Source organism: Montipora foliosa, chromosome 8, assembly GCF_036669935.1.
Source record: "Montipora foliosa isolate CH-2021 chromosome 8, ASM3666993v2, whole genome shotgun sequence".
In the NCBI taxonomy this organism is placed as follows: domain Eukaryota; kingdom Metazoa; phylum Cnidaria; class Anthozoa; order Scleractinia; family Acroporidae; genus Montipora; species Montipora foliosa.
The window spans coordinates 38,855,488-38,872,987 of NC_090876.1; the positions used below are offsets into that span (position 1 = coordinate 38,855,488).

The following is a 17,500-nucleotide window of genomic DNA, read 5'->3' on the forward strand; positions in this document are numbered from 1 at the left end:
CTCCATTTCATTGTACGACCGTGTAGGTATTCTAGACATACAAAAGAAAGTAACCCGTTCGTTAACATGACCAAACAAGATTCTGGAAATCTTCAGTTAAAGCAAAGACCTTTTCCATTTATCGAAGGTTTTCTTTATCTGCTTTTCTAGATTTAAGTTCTCTGGGGTCATAAGTGGTATAAGTTGCGGACCAAGGACCCCTATGCGAAGATTGTTGATATTTTTCAAGAGTCGATAAAACGAAAGTTTAAAACTCTGCAGCAAATTCGTTCCCAACCGCAGAAAATTGTTTATCAGTGTAAAATTAATCTGTTCTGCAAAAAGACACACGCTGTCGTATTCTCGTTGCGTCTTATCTTAACACAATCCAAGTAAACATGTAAGTTACGGAGCCGCAAAAGTAGAGACTTCGTAGAAAGACAAATTAACACACCTGTTAACAAACTTGAATTCCACACAAGCACCAAAGGAAAGCCGAAATTTCGTCATGTGAAAGAAGAATAATCAAGAAATTATTGGAAAGACTTGTTTTTGGTGGTACTTTAGTTATTAATGAGGAAATATAACATCATTTTCGGAAAATTCGCGGACCAAGGACACCATACTGTAATATTTAATTATCCTTTGAAATCGAGGTGAACAGTGGCGCGTCTATTCAGACGCGTCAGAACGGTCGCGTCTATTCAATGTACTTAAGTTCTGTTGCACATTAATGCGGGCAAAAGGAGACGTAACGGCGAGTATCTCTCAGCTATTGAAAGTGCATTCCAAAATGAGCTATTGCAACCAAATTGAATATACCACGTAATCTCTGGGCAATGATTCGACAATGATGCTTTGAAATTTCGAAATTTTACATAGAATGTGTGGGATCATAAGCGCCTTTGCCAGCCAAGAAATGGCACGATGCCTTCTGCAACAAACCCGTATGTCACATGAAACAAAATGTAAGAGTTGACTTCCGCAAAGAATCCCTTATAACTTAAGTTATCTGACGCCCAAATCCAGTTGAAATGAAGATTGATAAAAAGTAAAGGAAGACTATAGTTCAGTTATTGACGCTGTCCCATCTTTGCCTGACAATATTTACTATTTAAAATGTTTGCTTGCCAACAGGATATTATTCCACGAGCTAGAGTTGGATATGAGACAGGCAAACAGTCAAAGAGGCGGGTGGTGTTTTTTTGGCTTATACCCAAAAAGTGGGGAATGGAATAATTGTTTCATTAATACATCTCATTCGATGGCTTAAGATATAGTATGCGTGGATATTTTAGGAGCTGCGTAGTATTTTTCCCTGGCAGCACAAAAAGCCAACCAATTGTCCTTTATTTGATTGGATAAACGAAATGACGAGTTACACCTCCTACTATATATAACCTATTCAGCCATCAAGGTGATATTCATTCTTACGAGATGAGATCATCGCTAAGATGAGATTATTTTTTTAAACGTTCGACAATAGATATTCCGGCAAAAAAAAAAAATCTTTCTTAAGAATTGACGTTAAATTTGGAATAACTTAATATTGTGAAGTGCTCTAGATGTCAAAATCCAACTTCAAAAATAATGTTCATATATCATGCATCATTCTGAGGCTTTGCATCGTGTTGAAAACAATAACTTTCGTTGAAAAACTTCCGTTCCGTCCGTATTTGCTCCGTTCTAAACCGGTCAAACGGGGACACTATGTACAGTTTAATATAGTCTCACATTTTGCGCGTTCTCTTGACCAAATATGGTAAAATGGCGTAATAGTGGAAAAATAAATTTCATTAATTAAAACTCTGAACTGTTTATAAAACAGCTTTGCGCAAGACTTTCCCACTTAAGGTCACACCCGAGACTCGGTAAGCCAGTCAGTACACTAACAATGCGGGTAGCTCTGTTGACAAAGAGGGCTTAAATATCTGAATAGCGCTGGCAGTCGCTGATATGGCAGCCTCACTATTGGTTAATATTCATTTGATACTTTTCTGCTTAAATGCTTTGATCAAAGTTGCTTTCCTTCGAACGAGCGACGACTTTTGCGGACGTGTTTTTGAGGCCCAAGTCGGTAAGTCTTTCTACTGAGCTGTGGTTGAAAGTTATCACATTTTAATGTTAAAAGAAATCTAAGAACGTTCATAAAATGTTTTGACCCGTAAAATAGGATGTTTGGAATAGACTCTAAGCCTGAGTATATATTTTATATGGTCCAAGTCAAACGCTAATAAGCCGATTATTGGTAATTTAACGTAGGGTGATAATAAATGAAGTTCGTCATTTTTTTGGACATAACAAACGTAAGCTAAAATAAACGAAGTTGTAGGTGTGTTCGATTGCTACTGAATGATTACGTAGTGCGTTGAGGCCATATCCTAATATTGCTGCATGAGTACAGTATGGTGTCCGCGGTCCGCAAGAAAAAAGGATAATCTTGAATATCTTACCTGAATCAAACGTAACGAACTGAAAGTTTCCATGAAGATAGCTTTTTCGTTTCTTGCGATAATATTAAAATGGCAAGTTCCAAACTAAAATATTTCTCTTGTAATTCGAAAGATGTTGAACATAATCGCTGAGCCCTTCGTCTGTGAATTTGGTCCTTGGTCCGCGAATCATGTAAGCAGCCCAAAAAAAGTACCCGTGAATCCCGATAATTTCTGTAGGAAGCTGAAAATTTATTTATTCTGTTTTATCCTTGATATATCCCAGGTACAGTCGTATTGGATGTCGTTGTGAGTATAGAATCTGCATTTATTTTCAGTTGACCGTCTCCCATCACAAGCTCCATTTCATTATACCATGACCGTGTAGGTATTCTAGACATACAAAAGAAAGTAACCCGTACGTACGTAAACATGTACAAACAAGATTTTGAAAATATTCAGTTGAAGCAAAGCCTATTTCCAATTATCGAAGGTTTTCTTTACCTGCTTTGCGAGATTTAATTTCTCTGGGGTCATAAGTGGTATAAGTTGAGGACCAAGGACCCCTATGCGAAAATTGTTGATATTTTTCAAGAGTCGAGAAAACAAAAGATTAAAACTCTGCAGCAAATTTCTTCCCAACCGTAGAAATTAGTTTATCAGTGTAAATCTGTTCTGCAAAAATACACGTGTTCTCGTTGGGTTTTATCTTTACACAAGCCAAGTAAACATGTAAGTTACGGAGCCGCACTACTGAGTAGAGACTTTCTAGAAAACAAATTAACACACCTGTTAACAAACTTGAATTCTACACCAAGCACCAATAGCAGGAAAGCCGAAATTTCGTCATGTGAAAGAAGAATAATCAAGAAATCATTGAACAGACTTGTTTTTGGTGGTACTTTAGTTAATGAGGAAATATAACATCATTTTCAGAAAATTCGCGGACCAAGGACACCATACTGTAATATTTAATTATTCTTTGAATAGGTGAATAGTGGCAGAATATTTACCGAGGCGCGAAGCAGCGAGGTAAATATTCTGCCACTATCCACCGAGATTGAAAAGAATAATTGTTTTAGTATATACTCAGGAACTGATCTCAACAGCATTTGCAGAAGAAAACCATTCAAAGTCGATTTAAGGAGGCTCGAAATAGTTCCTCCTTTTGTCAAACAAATAAACATATTCTGTCCTTAGATACTGTAGACACGAGAAATATATTTTTTTTCATTTCACTAAATATTTCCCAACAAGTTTTGCTACATTTGCAACTTTTTTGCTCTATGTAATTTGCTGTCATTTGTCGTCGCTTAATACCGCGTAGTTCATCCCGTGCGTGAGATATTTGTAAATTTGCCTAAATTCCGCATGCGGTAATTAGTCGGTATTTGCCTCGTTATCGCGTCTATTCAATGTACTTAAGTTCTGTTGCCTAATGATATGCAATTCTCTTTGTTCATTTTGTCGCTTCATTAGACATTCGTCTTTATGGATAGTCGTATAAACATAACAACTTTCTTTAATTTTCCAGACATGTTTCGACGGTACATCCGTCTTCTTCAGTGTTACATTTTTTGAAATCGCCGTTGAATTTAAAGCGCGCGCGATCTTACAAACTTCGTTACATTGCGTTGTCAATATTGCGTATTAAATCAAAACAGAACAAAACAAAAATTTAAATGAGTGACGCTTCGTTCCTTACAGGGAGAGAGTCCGGTTAATGTGTTTCACCTGCTGGTTGAGATCGGGCTTCTCCCATTTTATATACATGGATTCCTTAAGCTTCACTTGGTACTTAGTGGCTGCAGAATCCAGGATCTCGAAGCAATCCGGTGTGCAGGATGCCTTACAAAACTCTGAACTCTGCAGATGTTTAAAAACGTTCGAAGATCTGTCTGAAAGTAAGAACTCGCGCACTCGTGTGGAGAAGTGTCGGCTGGTTTCACCAACATAACTGAAGCATCACAACTTGCACACGAAAATTTATAGACCACACGCGTGCGAAGCCCTTCAGGGACAGCATCTTTCACATTAAAAAGATTCCTGACTTTGAAAGTAGTGAAGACTAACCTTATATCAATAGGTTTACATAACCGATTAGCAAGTTTGCGTATACACCTCTGTGCCGTGACTGAGAAGTGCCCAACGTAAGGGATTTTAAAGAAAAACTTAGGTGTTTCCTGGGGCTCGATTCCTGAATGAGACTGTGTTTTCCCTCTCTTGACTGCTGTCTGAATATATGTAGAAATATATTTGTTGATAAGGTTTTCAGGGAAAATTCGATTCCTCCGCAGAATGACAGACAATTTTTGAAGATCAGTATGGAACCCCATCCAAGTGTTGTTTATCTTAAAAGTTCAATCAATCAAGGTTTTGATTAACCCCAATTTGTAGGTAAAGGGGCAAAAACTCAGATAACTGGTGAGCAAACCTGTGAAAGTTTTTTTCCGGTAAACGGTAACATTCGTAGTAAGTGGTTTATTTGGTGTTTTTTGGCGTTTCTGAAGCTTTAAGTATCTTGCTTGTAACTTTGTATTTCTATGTCTTGTTTTCTGTGGTACATGATCGTTAAGTTGAGTACGAATTTTCAAGTTGTCCAGGAGTTTAATTACAGATGCAGTTACGGTAATGATATGGAGACAAAATTTGGCGAGGGTATTAAGTACCCATCACAGATTTTTCACATCACATTTTGGTACAAAATAACTTTACCATGGCAACGATATAAGGCATTTCTTTGAATCTTAAAATCAAGATATATGGTGTTTTTTTTATAAAAAGGGGACGGTGATTCTTCCCTTCAGCGTTACCAGATAGTGTTAGAAATAATTTCTAAAATATTTAAAATTCAACAAAATCTAAAGGTCAGTTTTTAAGGAAAAGTAAGTTTTTTTTAAAATGTCTCTAATTTTTTTCACCTTCAGTATTTTTTTAAATTTGAAAGACAAACTAATTAATCTAAGCTAACATGCAAAAAATGACAAAATTCAACGTCCGGAAGCAAAGATATAAACGAGTAAAGTTGCAAAATCAGGAAAAATGAGGGGGGGTTACAAGATCGGCATTGGTTCGTTGTAAAATGACCAGTCTTGTTTCCTTGCAGCCATGTGGAACTTTCTAAGATATTTTCTTAGTTCGTCGATTTCAGTAACAAATTCGTTTTGCTGGGCGATAAGCCGTACAAAGCAGAATTACTCCGAGTGAAGCAAATTGTTGGCGTGAAGATTGTTTAATTTTCAGCAATAATAATTGGAAAAACGAAGTCGAACACTGGTTGGCAAAAGTATAAACTCTTCTCTTACCTTTGAAAACTTTCATGCCAAATTTTGTGGCCCTCGTTGTATTCCGTAGCACAGCATCATCTTGTGTTCTCAATATTTCCGATTCAGAAATACTGGCGAGTTTACGCCGGCCATTTTGTTTTGCTTGGATTACGCATACTGAGTGTGATCTTAGTGTTTCAAGCAATCCGTTTGGTTCGCTATCTCCGAGTGAATAATGTGTGATCAAACAAAACAAATGGGCCAGTGCAAGTATAAAAGCGTTCCGACCTTGGCCTATTGGCGGAAGTAAGCCGTTCAGCCTATGGTCTTTATCGGATGCAATACTACGGAAAAGCTTGTCACATAATGATTCAATATGATCCACCATGGGTGCCTGGGGAAGGGGGGGAGGGGACTCCCATGTAAAAAAGGGGAGGGATGCTCGTCGGCGTCAGAATTTAAATTAAACCCTTAAAGGAGACCAATCTGGGCGTGGCACAGGTTTTTGTTTTCTTACCCCTAAAAGAGACCATATTAAAACGCAGATATATAAAAAAAATACAGTGCCTTTTAATGATGGCAAAGACATTATCATCTAATACTTTCACCTACGTGTGTGTAAAGACACACTTTTATGTTTCTTCGCGCGCAAACCTAAAGGAGACCTTCACGGCCATATATGATTGCGTTTAACCCTAAGTGAGACCAAAATCGGAAATTTATACCACTAAGCGAGACGACGAGTATCCTTCCCCTTATAATATGGGAGTCTCACCCCCCCCCCCCCCCCCCCCCCCAATCAAATCAGAATCAATTTGAAATTAAATCAAATTCTGCCTTCCTGACCTTCTACCCGTGACAAGTGAAATGATCAATCTTTCGTTGGAGACAGGAACTGTCGCGAATGTTCACAAGGAAGCGCTGTTGATTCCCTTTATTGAAGAAGGTGGCACAGCACTTTCCCGGTTTAAATCTTACCTCACTAATAGAAAGCAGCTTGTGATGGTTCGGGAAGGAAAGTCCACTACTCGAGATCCTTTTTGTGGTGTACCTCAAGGCTCAGTCTTAGGATCTGATTTGTATTTACTGTACACGTAACCGTTTGGGGACATTTCACGGGGTGTGTTTTCACTTCTATGCAGACGACACGCAAATTTATCTTTCATTTGAGTCATTTTCGACGGTTGACAAACTTTCTGCTGTTTCCTGCATTAGGGATGTAAATAAGTGGATGCAATCTAATAAGCTTAAGCTTAATAATAGTAAAATGGAGGTGCTAATCATTGGAGCGCGACACCACCCTCACCCACAGCTTGATCTTTAATATACTTGTTGGCGATGAGCATGTAGTATCTACTTTATCCACGAGAAATTTGGGAAACGTCTTTAATGACAACATGACACTTACGTCTCACGTCGCTGCTATTTGTAAATTTGCTTTTTTCATATTAGGAATATTGCTAGAAATAAGAGATATTTGTCGCAAGCGAATATTAAGACTCTACTCAGCACGTGTTTTTTACTTGTAAGTTGGACCACTGTAATTCGCTACTTATTGGCCTCCCCTGCTACCCAATTAAGAGGTTGCAGATGGTTCAGAATTCTGCTTCTCGGTTGGTTGTTGGTGGTCGTAAATACGACCCAGTTTCGTCAGTGTTACGTCAGCTTCATTGGCTACCAATTGAGAAGCGTATAGTTTACAAGATATAATTGCTCCTAACTTATAAAGCTTGCAACACTTTAGCTCCCCTGTATATCTGTGATATGCTTGAGCGTTACATTCCTGCTCGCAGGTTTCGATCATCTGATAATTACCTTTTAAATGTCCCTGGGTACAGTCTCAAGAGTTATGGTGGTAGAGCTTTTTCCGTTGTAGCTCCTAAATTATGGAATAATTTCAGGAGCCCATGAGTAGGAGCCTCCATGTGCACTATATCCTTGAGTCAACCTTTGCGCGTATCTTTCTATTTTTAGAACCAACTCTTCAGCAGGAGCCTCTGACCTTTACATTAATTTACATCAATTCGCACAATTTGCGTACATTGTTTTTGCTATTTTTGTCTTCGTTAGACAATGAATTTATTCTGATTGGCTAAATAAACAGCGCGTGCAGTGCCGAACAACTCGTGGCGTTCTAAAAATAGAAATATACGGGCAAAGGTTGACTCGCAGGGCTTGTATGGGGGAGGCAAGCTCCTACTGATGGGCTCCTGATAATTTGCCACTAGATTATAAAGTTGAGCACTGACGTGAATGTGTTTAAATCTAAGCTTAAGACTTAATTGTTCAATATTAGTATAGTTATTATTGACGGGTTTTTTTTTTCTTTGATGTAGTTTTTACTAGCATTTCTTTAGCGTTTATTGTTTTTAGTTTTGATTTTTATTGTTGTAAAGCGCCTTTGGACATTGGTTAAAGACGCTATATAAATTTCTACTTATTATTATGGACATTAAGTTGTTCGATGAGTTACATCTTATAACTTTGCGGAGTATCACCGTAGGCTAATTTAATGTTAGAAGTTTCAGCTTTCTTATAGCCTTTTCTTTCGTGTAACGTTCTAACAATATATCAAGTTCTTTTTTCGTTGTCCTTTCGTACAATATATTTATAATTACGATATAATCGTTTTACAGTTTCCACAGTCCGTCATAGGATCCACTTTTGGCTCTTCTGCAGCAAATATCTGGTTTCTTTCTCTCCCGTGATTATTATTATTATTATTATTATTATTATTATTATTATTATTATTATTATTATTATTATTATTATTATTATAGCTCGTGCCGGGCATAATGATTGAGATCGCCTTTTTCTCAATGCGAACGAGCTCGTTGATGAGATATTCCGGCAAGGCGTTAGAAAATACCTGCAATAGGCCATTTCCTAGTTCATGTTAGCCTCCTCTTCAAAGGGAGTTTAAGTGCGAAGTTTTTCTCATGAAAATTAATTTTCATTCATATGTAAAGTAGAACTAATTGCCATCACAAAAACTTCGCAGTTAGACTCGCTCTGAAGAGGAGGCAGACATGAACTCGGAAATGGCCTTTTACTTTACTTATCTTCGTAGATAAGTCGGGAAGAGCTAGGGACCTCTGCCAACCGCTTCGACTTCCTTCGACTTACTTATCCAACCGGAAATGAATGAGTGAGCCCAGTTTCGACTTGTCAAACCTGTTTGTTTTATTTTGGCACATGATCAATCGCTCGAACTTGCCAAATTTTATATCACGAGTCGTCTACACAAGCAATTTTTCCTATTTGACAACTTTTACTTGTCACATAAAAGCTAACTGAACGCTCCAGCTTTTCAGCAAATACAGTCGTCACATAAAATTGGCCAAATTTCCTCGTCTACACTAGCAAATAAAAGTTGTCACTCAAAAATTGTCGCATAAAAATTGCTCGTGTAAACGGGGCTTTAGCTTTCATGTTATAAATAAAAGTTGTCACTTACGAAAAATTGCTCGTGTAGACGACTCGTCACATAAAAGGTAGCAAATTCGTGTCTCTTGGTTAGCGCCATTAGAGAACAAACAGGCAACCTCGCCTTGCTTCAGCATTATCTCTGCTGTCCAAAGGCATTGCTGACCCACTTAACTGCGACTTGCCAAAAATTATTTGTTGTGCTATCTGCACGATCAAATATATCTGCCACATAAAAATGTCATAAAAATTGCTCGTGTAGACGGGGCTTAACTGTCTAAATTCCAATGAGTATTTCCTCTGTTTTTCGGTTACACAAACTAGTCTGCCAGAAACCTATAAATTTTTCGGTAAAAAATGAAAAGGGCACTCTAAAAGTATGAGGTCTCTTGGTTTCCAAGGAAATGATTGGAATCTTTGGTTGTTATGTGTTTGTCAGTGTTGTTTTAAAGTAGCCCGACAGTTTGTTCTTGCGGTGATTCACACCAAAATACATTTGAAGTTTTAAAGCATTCTCAACAAAGAAATTCGAAGCGGTTGGCTGAAGTCCCTCCCTTTTTCCGGAATATCTAGGAACATCAAAGGGCCTCTAATCGTAGGGTAAGGGATGAATTTTAAGTTGCTTATTTCGATTGGCTAAAATGAAGGGAACAAAAAAAAAATTCAATGTCAAGTATCAAGTTATATGGTAATAGCCTTAAAGTATCCCAAGCAATGAGGAAAATTACAAGGAAAAAAAAAAGACGAGAACTCATAATAGACAGCATACTAAGTCTTTCCTTACTTCCTTAGATCACGCTTTGGTTGGTCATAACATAAGTTCAGATTTTGTTGGTGACGAGTTTGAATGCCAGGTGAAATGCATCGATACCAAGACGTGCGAGTCATTCAACGTCCATCCCGCTACTGGTAAATCAAAGAAACGCGTCTGTGAACTAAGCAACATAACACGGCAAATGGAACCCAGTGATTTTAAAGCGATGAAAGGGTCCAACTACTATGGCTCAATTAAGGTCAGTTGAAATAATAACGGAAAGTTTATTCATTTAATTGAACGAAAGGGAAGGATCAAGGTATCCTGTCATAGGCGGATGTAATTGACTGAGAACTGATTTTGATGAGGGAGGAAAACCGGAGAACCCGGAGAAAAACCCGCGGGATCAGATTGAGATTGGCTGAAACTCCACGTAGGCTAGGGTTGAACCCGGGTCGCAAAGTTAACTGGCGGGATTGATAACAACTGAGCCACACAGGCTGCGGCTCGCGGATGTAAATAAGGTGCGTTTTTTTAGTATCAAAAATCAAACACACCATTCAAACTTTCAATTCGACAACTCAAACTTTCAATTCGACAATTTAAACATTCAATTCGGCAGTTCAAGTATTCAGTTGGCGTCAAAAGTCACAGGCCATTGTTTTACCAATAGAGAAAGAATCCTAAACATTGATTAAAGCTAACGGCCTTTGTCCTAATTGAATTGAATTGCTTAATATTACCAAATTGAATTTTTGAATTGTTGAATGGAAGGTTGGAACAGCTAAATTGAATGTTTGAATTGCCGATTGCACCTTTGAATTTTTACTCAAAACGCGCAAATACTAACCGAGATCCTTTCAAAAAACATAAGTTTTTGTATGCTTTCAGGTGAAATGCGTCGATATTTCTCATGAAAAGGGAAGGAAGTATAAGGATAGCACTCATTCTCATGAAAAGGGAAGAAAGTATACGGATAGCACTCATTGCCATACTGGCTACAAAGGAAAGCGTTGCCAACGTGAGTCGCTTTTTGGGAGAAATTAACTAATGTGAGAACATAGTTGATTGGTAAAAATTCTCATGAAAGTCAAAAGCTTGAGCTGAGGTTGCTGTGACTGTTAAGATGATAACTGTTTAACCTGTTGGCTCAAGAAGTGACTCCATCCACCGCCGCGGCATGAAAACGTACGGATTACGGAGGTTTTGCTTAAGGATTCACTATAATTATAAGTGGTTTAGTTCGGATGACGAGCGGGTTATTAGCCGTCAAAACCTGTAAATTATTGGGTGGCAAAAGTGCTAAATGATTCCACGCATTTTCCATAAATTTGGAGCATCATGGCTCAGAGATTATCTTACGGTAAACAGTGTATATATCAGAGATAACTGCGGCTACTCCGCCATAATGCAATGCACTTTCAATGTTCAGTATTTTATTCTTCCCTCATTCTTGGTTCACTGATTAGAGCGGTTTTCAATCGAGTGTCGAAAGTAATTAGCGAATTGCTTTGGTTTTGCATTACTTCACTCAGTGACTGGTTCAGAATTCTCGCGCCTCTTTTTCAACCAATCAGAAGTGAAACCAAAACTAATCGTGGCTCGCGCGTGCACATTTTCCGGCGCTTTGTGTCGGCTACCTGTAATTACTTCGAGTTTTGATTGGTTTACAGTATTGCATCCGTCCTTTTTGATTGGCTAAAGTTATTACTTTGGTTTGGTTTTACTCTAATGAGGCAAAAAAGATGTAAGCAAAGGATCCCTGACAGAAGCTTACAAGGCCGTAGCCAGAAAAATATATATGACTGAGACAATGTTCATGGTTAAGTTTTCTTCGTAGGTATTTCAGGTGTTTATAATAAGTGCATTTTAAAGACAACACTGGAATCACGCATTATTTTAAAAAATTCACGAAAAAATGAATGAGGCCCAGGCTTATCACTAGTGCTAGCTGGGACAATGAAAGAGGTACACTTGGGTTCACTCGTGCAATCTGCTTGGGATGGGATGTCCGGAGGTTTGATAATCTCGCAATTATCATCATGTGCTTATACTGAAAAGCCGGTGACTTCACTTCAAAAATCGACGAATCATCGATGATCTAGAACTTTCCCGAATGATTCCTGCAGGAATACAAAATAAAAAATAAATTAGGGGAGATCTATCCATAATTTGTGGGCGTTTTTAATAAAACAATTATCCCACTCCTGCTTGTTGGCTAAGATTGTTATCTCATATCCAACGCACGCTCATGGAATAATAGACCTTATTCACGATAGCCGTCATGTTGGATTTGCTGTTATCATGCAGATTAGCTATGCACTCCTGAGGGGGCAAACCTGACACAAGTTCGAGAGGTTATAACGAACATCTTAGCCACACAGATGATTTGTTTCATGTTCATTGAATGTTTATCACCTAAGTAGTAAAATAGAATGCTGAAACAAGTTACTTCGATTTTTTTTAAATGAAAAATTAGCAGATAAAGAAGTAGAAAGTCAAAATGTCGGAGGCAATGAAAAGATAGAAAATTATTATGAAAGGTAATTAATTGTAAATTCTAAAATGTACTTTTAGCAGTGTTAATTCAATATTTCGACGAAACGATTTTCCGCAATTTGCCTTTATTCAAATGTTTGCGCCCTCCCCCCCCCCCTCCCCAGCATAACACATGGCTAATTTGCATGACAATTTGAAAACCAACCTGGCGGCTATCGTGAATAAGGGCTATTGTTAATTATTATGCAATACTGCGAAAAGAAATTGTATTGAACAGAGCGTTTTCACATGACGTCACGGCAGCCATGTTGGTGTTCTAAACTAATCCTCTGGGATTTGAACTCTATTTTTATCCAAATACTTTCTTTTGTTTCAGTAATCCACTATGTCTGCTGATCACGCGAGTGAAAACGCTCCGTTGCCATCCAGGATGACTGCCTTGTCACGTGGGTGAAAACCACTGAATTTCTAAAAAAATAAGAAAAAGCACCTTCTAAAGATCGGACGACAAAACGTTTATAAAAGGCAAAAAGAGCGTGCACTGTACGAGCGCGCTACCGGTGTATCGTTGTCGGCCGATGAGAACTTAGCTTGGTCTTGTAATGAGCATGAAGTAAAATTTCAAACCGCTGAAACATTAGGAGCATGCTTAAACTAATGGAAAAAGGAAGAGTATTTCATGCCTCAAACGTCCTCAGTAATAGTTAACTCCGCCTTTCGGGAGTCTTTAAGATTTAACTTTCGATTTGCCGGAAAGCGAATTATTTCCGTCACGCACAAGCTGAAGCCACATATTGTAGTGGATCCACTCTCGCCAGATTGTTTTATTTCTTGTTTTTTACTGAATTTCTTTTGTTCTATCAAGTTTCCAATAAAGTAAGTTATATTCTACCACAAGATTAACTGGTAATGATGTTTTGTTCTATGACAAAGCGACACGAGGACTGTACTCTCATCTGCCTGCTCAATCCTGCAAAGACGTCCTGGATTCTGGAGATTCATTTGGAGACGGAAAGTACTGGATCGACCCTAAGAAGACTGGCAACCCATTGAAAGTGTACTGTGACATGACAACGAACGGAGGTAAGAGACAGTGTTTTCTACTGAGACAGAGATCGCAAATCTTCTTCTTCGTCTTCGTCTTCGTCTTCTTCTTCTTCTTCTTCTTCGTCGTTGTCGTCGTCGTTGTCGTCGTCGTCGTCTTCCTCTTCTTCTTCTTCTTCTTTTTGTTCTTTCACACACACCTCCTTCTTCTTCTATGTGGGGTCGGCATTTCTGGGCGGAGGCGTCCACTCACTTTGGATTCTCCACTCGTTACCTTGAAATCCTTTATCCTGATATCTTTCCTGATGTTCTCCATCCAACTCCGTTTTGGCCTTCCTCTTCCTGTCTCCTCTTCCACTCCAATTCCACACATCGCATCACACAACTCTCGTCTTTTCTCGTGACAAAGCTCAACAATGACAGTCTTTTCTCTTGAATCTTCTTCGATACCTCTGTAACCTTCAGTGTATCTCAACGGCTGATCAATTCATTCCGGATCGTATCCAGTTGAGTAACCCCAGACATCCGTCTAAGCATTTTCATAACCAGACAACTCAAAACAAGAAGAAGCAGCAAGGATAGCTTACCAAGAGATACTTTTGGGTGCTGGTCTCGTTGTTTACTTATTTTCCTGATAATTGATAAAGGTGTGGCTATTTAACAAACTGACTTCAGTTATTTATGCGTTTATCCTCTTATTGATGATAACATTGTCAAAGTGGCTTTGGAAATCAAGAGCCGCACACACTGAGCAAACTTCTAAGGCTATGCTTTTTGTAGTCACTCTGATAAATACAGCCATAAGATTTTTCTCGTTTTATTTTTGACTTTTCTTATGCAAGGTCAAGTAAATTTCCTTCGATCAATCAAAACTATCCCAAATGTATCGCAACAAGGTGGTCACAAAAGGTCTATCAGGACTATTTAGAGGCGAGACTGCAATACACCACTTTTACCTTAATAAGCTGTAGGGAAGATTTCTTTGAACTGCGGAATATATTCGAAACGAGATGCCTCCGTGAAGCATACACTGGGTTGCCTTTGGTACGTGCTACAGAAAATCAGAAGGCACTGAATTGTGTGGTATTGAAATACAGCATTCCAGTCTCTGAAGAATAACAAATGAAAGAGAAGTGAGAAACATTGGCTTCTGGGCTGACATGTTGATAATTTTCAAGTTCCCTTGAGCACAACTTCTTTTCACCACAAGTGTGCCCTCTGAGCATCTGACATTTTTGTAATACTAAACTTCACTGAAGTTAAGCCCTTTCGGGCGGGGTTAGTGTTAGGATGGGAGACCAAAACAATAAACCCCTCATAAAAAACAGAAGCATCTGACCGAAAATACTATTAACGCTAACAAATGCGAACTCAGCAAGGTACAGATTTTGTTAGCTTGCTTTATGCAAAACAAATATTGATGAAAAAGCAAATAACTATTGATACACAGTTTTTAGAAAGAGCAGAAGGAAGTTTCCGGGACGGTCAGGTATTACCTGGTGATAAATAACGTCGTACGCGTCTTGGAGAGTCAGGTAATTCCATCATTTTGGAAATAGCAGCTACTTTATTATTCATCTGCGTCACAAGATTTCACTGATTTTGGGGCTCATTTTGTTGAAACTCAAGCACGCTTCCAACAGGCCTGTGAACCCTTCCTGCTTACAGAGCAATACTAAAAAACTTCTCCCATATCACATTTCAACCTTACGCTCGAAAATTCAATACACAACATGATATTTTAATTCACAAAGGCAGAAAATACCACAGAATCCTTTTCCAGCGAAAAATTTATTGAAACAAACAACATATTTGCTCTTAGAGGCGAAAACCTCTTCCTATTTCATTGCGTGCGTGAAGACAAGAAACTCAATCGTGTCAAATTACCATGTACTTCAGGTAAATACAGTTCACTTTGATTTCGTCTCGACGGGCGATAGATTGTTGTCGAAGTCCAGTACTCGTCGCTTTTGAGATTCCTGCATAGTTTATCCAACTGACTTTCCATTATTGAGCTCCACAAGGGTATATTTTGTTTAAGGATCCACTAAAACGCCATTCGCGTTACATGAGTTTCGACGCCATTGCAGGCTAAGTTAATGATTCTACTGTGTCCACCAGAGAAATCTACACAGTTCCACTACCCTCTCGATCCTAAGGAAATACGCGCAGAAGGCTCTATGCACAAAGACACCACTTACCAGGGGAGTGACAGGCAAGACTTTTACCGACACGAAAAAAAAAAAAACAAAACAAAAAAAAAAAGAAAAAATATATAACAAACAAACTAAACGCAGACCTCGACTGGGTTTGCCATAGGCAACCCGGTAAAAAAAATTATTTCGTTCACCTCGTACGTCGATCGACTGATCGTATCGTCTCCGATGAAAAGAAAGCTGAACGCATAGGCAGCACAACGTGTCAGTGATTTTAATTCAGATGTTTATATGTGGCTACCTGTCGCAAGAAATTACATCCCAAAATTACATCTTCCCTGAATGAAAGTTGGGAAGGTTATGAAATCGATGTGCAACTCATATTTAGCAGTTTGAACGAAATTAGAACCCAGGACCACGAGGTTTCTCTACCAACCTTTGGGAGAGGGCAAGTACAAAACACACAACATATCCTCTACCTCTGAAATGAAGATTATCCTCAATTCGTAATTTTGCCTGGATTGACTGTTACCGTCAATTTAGATTACTCTGTCCTGGAAAAGTTGCATCCCTGCACGGGATTTGAACCCAGAGCGCCAAATCTGAAGGAACTGTTTTTATCCACTTAACAACTAAAGATCAACTGTCTGACAATTGCACCGATCATTTATCAAATCTAATTAGTATACATAAAATCATTGCTGACCGGTGGTTAAGTCTAGTACTTGATTTTTAAATAGTTATCTTTCTCTTAAGGATTGGTAACCGACATTTTCTCCTTTTTAAACTTGTTTCTTAGCCGGAGATAATACACGTTTACAGCAGCATTCGGAAGAAAAAATATATTGACATATTTTAAAAAAAAATTTCTGGCAGTTAGCGATGCGGTAGTCTAGTGGTTAAGTGAAAGGGTTAATAATCGAACATTCCCAGGTTCGAGTCCAGCGAGTTTAGGCATTGGGGTTCGGATTTTAAAAATAGATATTCATTTCCCATAATCCATATCAAGCGCTAAATAAAGTGTCCTAAATTGACAATAATAGTCAATTTAGAGAAACGTAGGAATAGACCATATTCGTATTCCTGGTATTGGACTGGAACTAGCTTGCAATGGAGGCTAATGCGGGGGAATATATTAGAAAGTATTTGCATTTGAAAAGATTCCCCCGCATTATCCTCCATTGCAAGCTAGTTCCAGTCCAATACCGAGAATTCGAATATGGTCTATTGCGTCCTAAATTGACGATGATAGTGATAGTGAATTTAGAGAAACTAAGGAATTGTCGATAATAGTCATTTCAGAGGTAGAGGATGGGTTGAAACACAGGTCACAACTCACACGCAATTGTTTTACAAATACCGAAAGAATCCTAAACATTCAAGAGTTTTTAGGCCAATTGTTAGCATTGGTAAACGGTTAGGGTTGTTTCTGTATTGGTAAAACAGAGACCTGTGACTTGTGACCTGTGTTTTGTACTTGCCCTCTCCCAAAGGTTGGTAGAGCAACCGCGTGGTCCTGGGTTCTAATCTCGTTCTAACTGCTAAATATGATTTGCACATCGATGCTCAAAAAACTGTGATAACCTTCCCAACTTTCATTCAGGGAAGATGTTATTTTGTGTCTAAGGGAATTTCTAGCGACCGGTAGCCACACACAAACCTCTGAATTAAAATCACCGACACGTTGTGCTGCCTCTGCGTCCAGTTTTCTTTTTATCGGGGAGGATACGATGAGTCGAGGGAGAAATGGAAATCGATCACAACTGAGTCTGTATCGGAGATTTTACAATGGGAGGTTTATGTTCTCAATCAATGGGAACTTCACAGGTTGGAAACAACTGTTCCGTGAAAAGTTGGAATATATTTCCAAGGATTTTACTCATCCCGTCGTTTTGTGTGAGTGCGTACGTTTGACTGGCCGGGTCTCCAATTATTGCGAAAAAT

The 17,500-nt window shown here is 38.6% G+C and overlaps 1 protein-coding gene across 1 annotated transcript in view; it reads left to right on the forward strand.

Annotated features, from left to right (window-relative positions):
* Positions 1-1,827: 1,827 nt before the first annotated feature.
* Positions 1,828-17,500, forward strand: part of LOC138013310 (uncharacterized) — a 17,823-nt gene continuing 2,150 nt past the window's right edge. The window contains exons 1-4 of the mRNA XM_068860348.1: positions 1,828-2,056; positions 9,896-10,116; positions 10,749-10,878; positions 13,290-13,439. Coding sequence (XP_068716449.1) covers positions 1,936-2,056; positions 9,896-10,116; positions 10,749-10,878; positions 13,290-13,439 — 622 coding nt within the window. The 5' untranslated portion in view covers positions 1,828-1,935. The remainder of the gene's footprint in view (positions 2,057-9,895; positions 10,117-10,748; positions 10,879-13,289; positions 13,440-17,500) is intronic.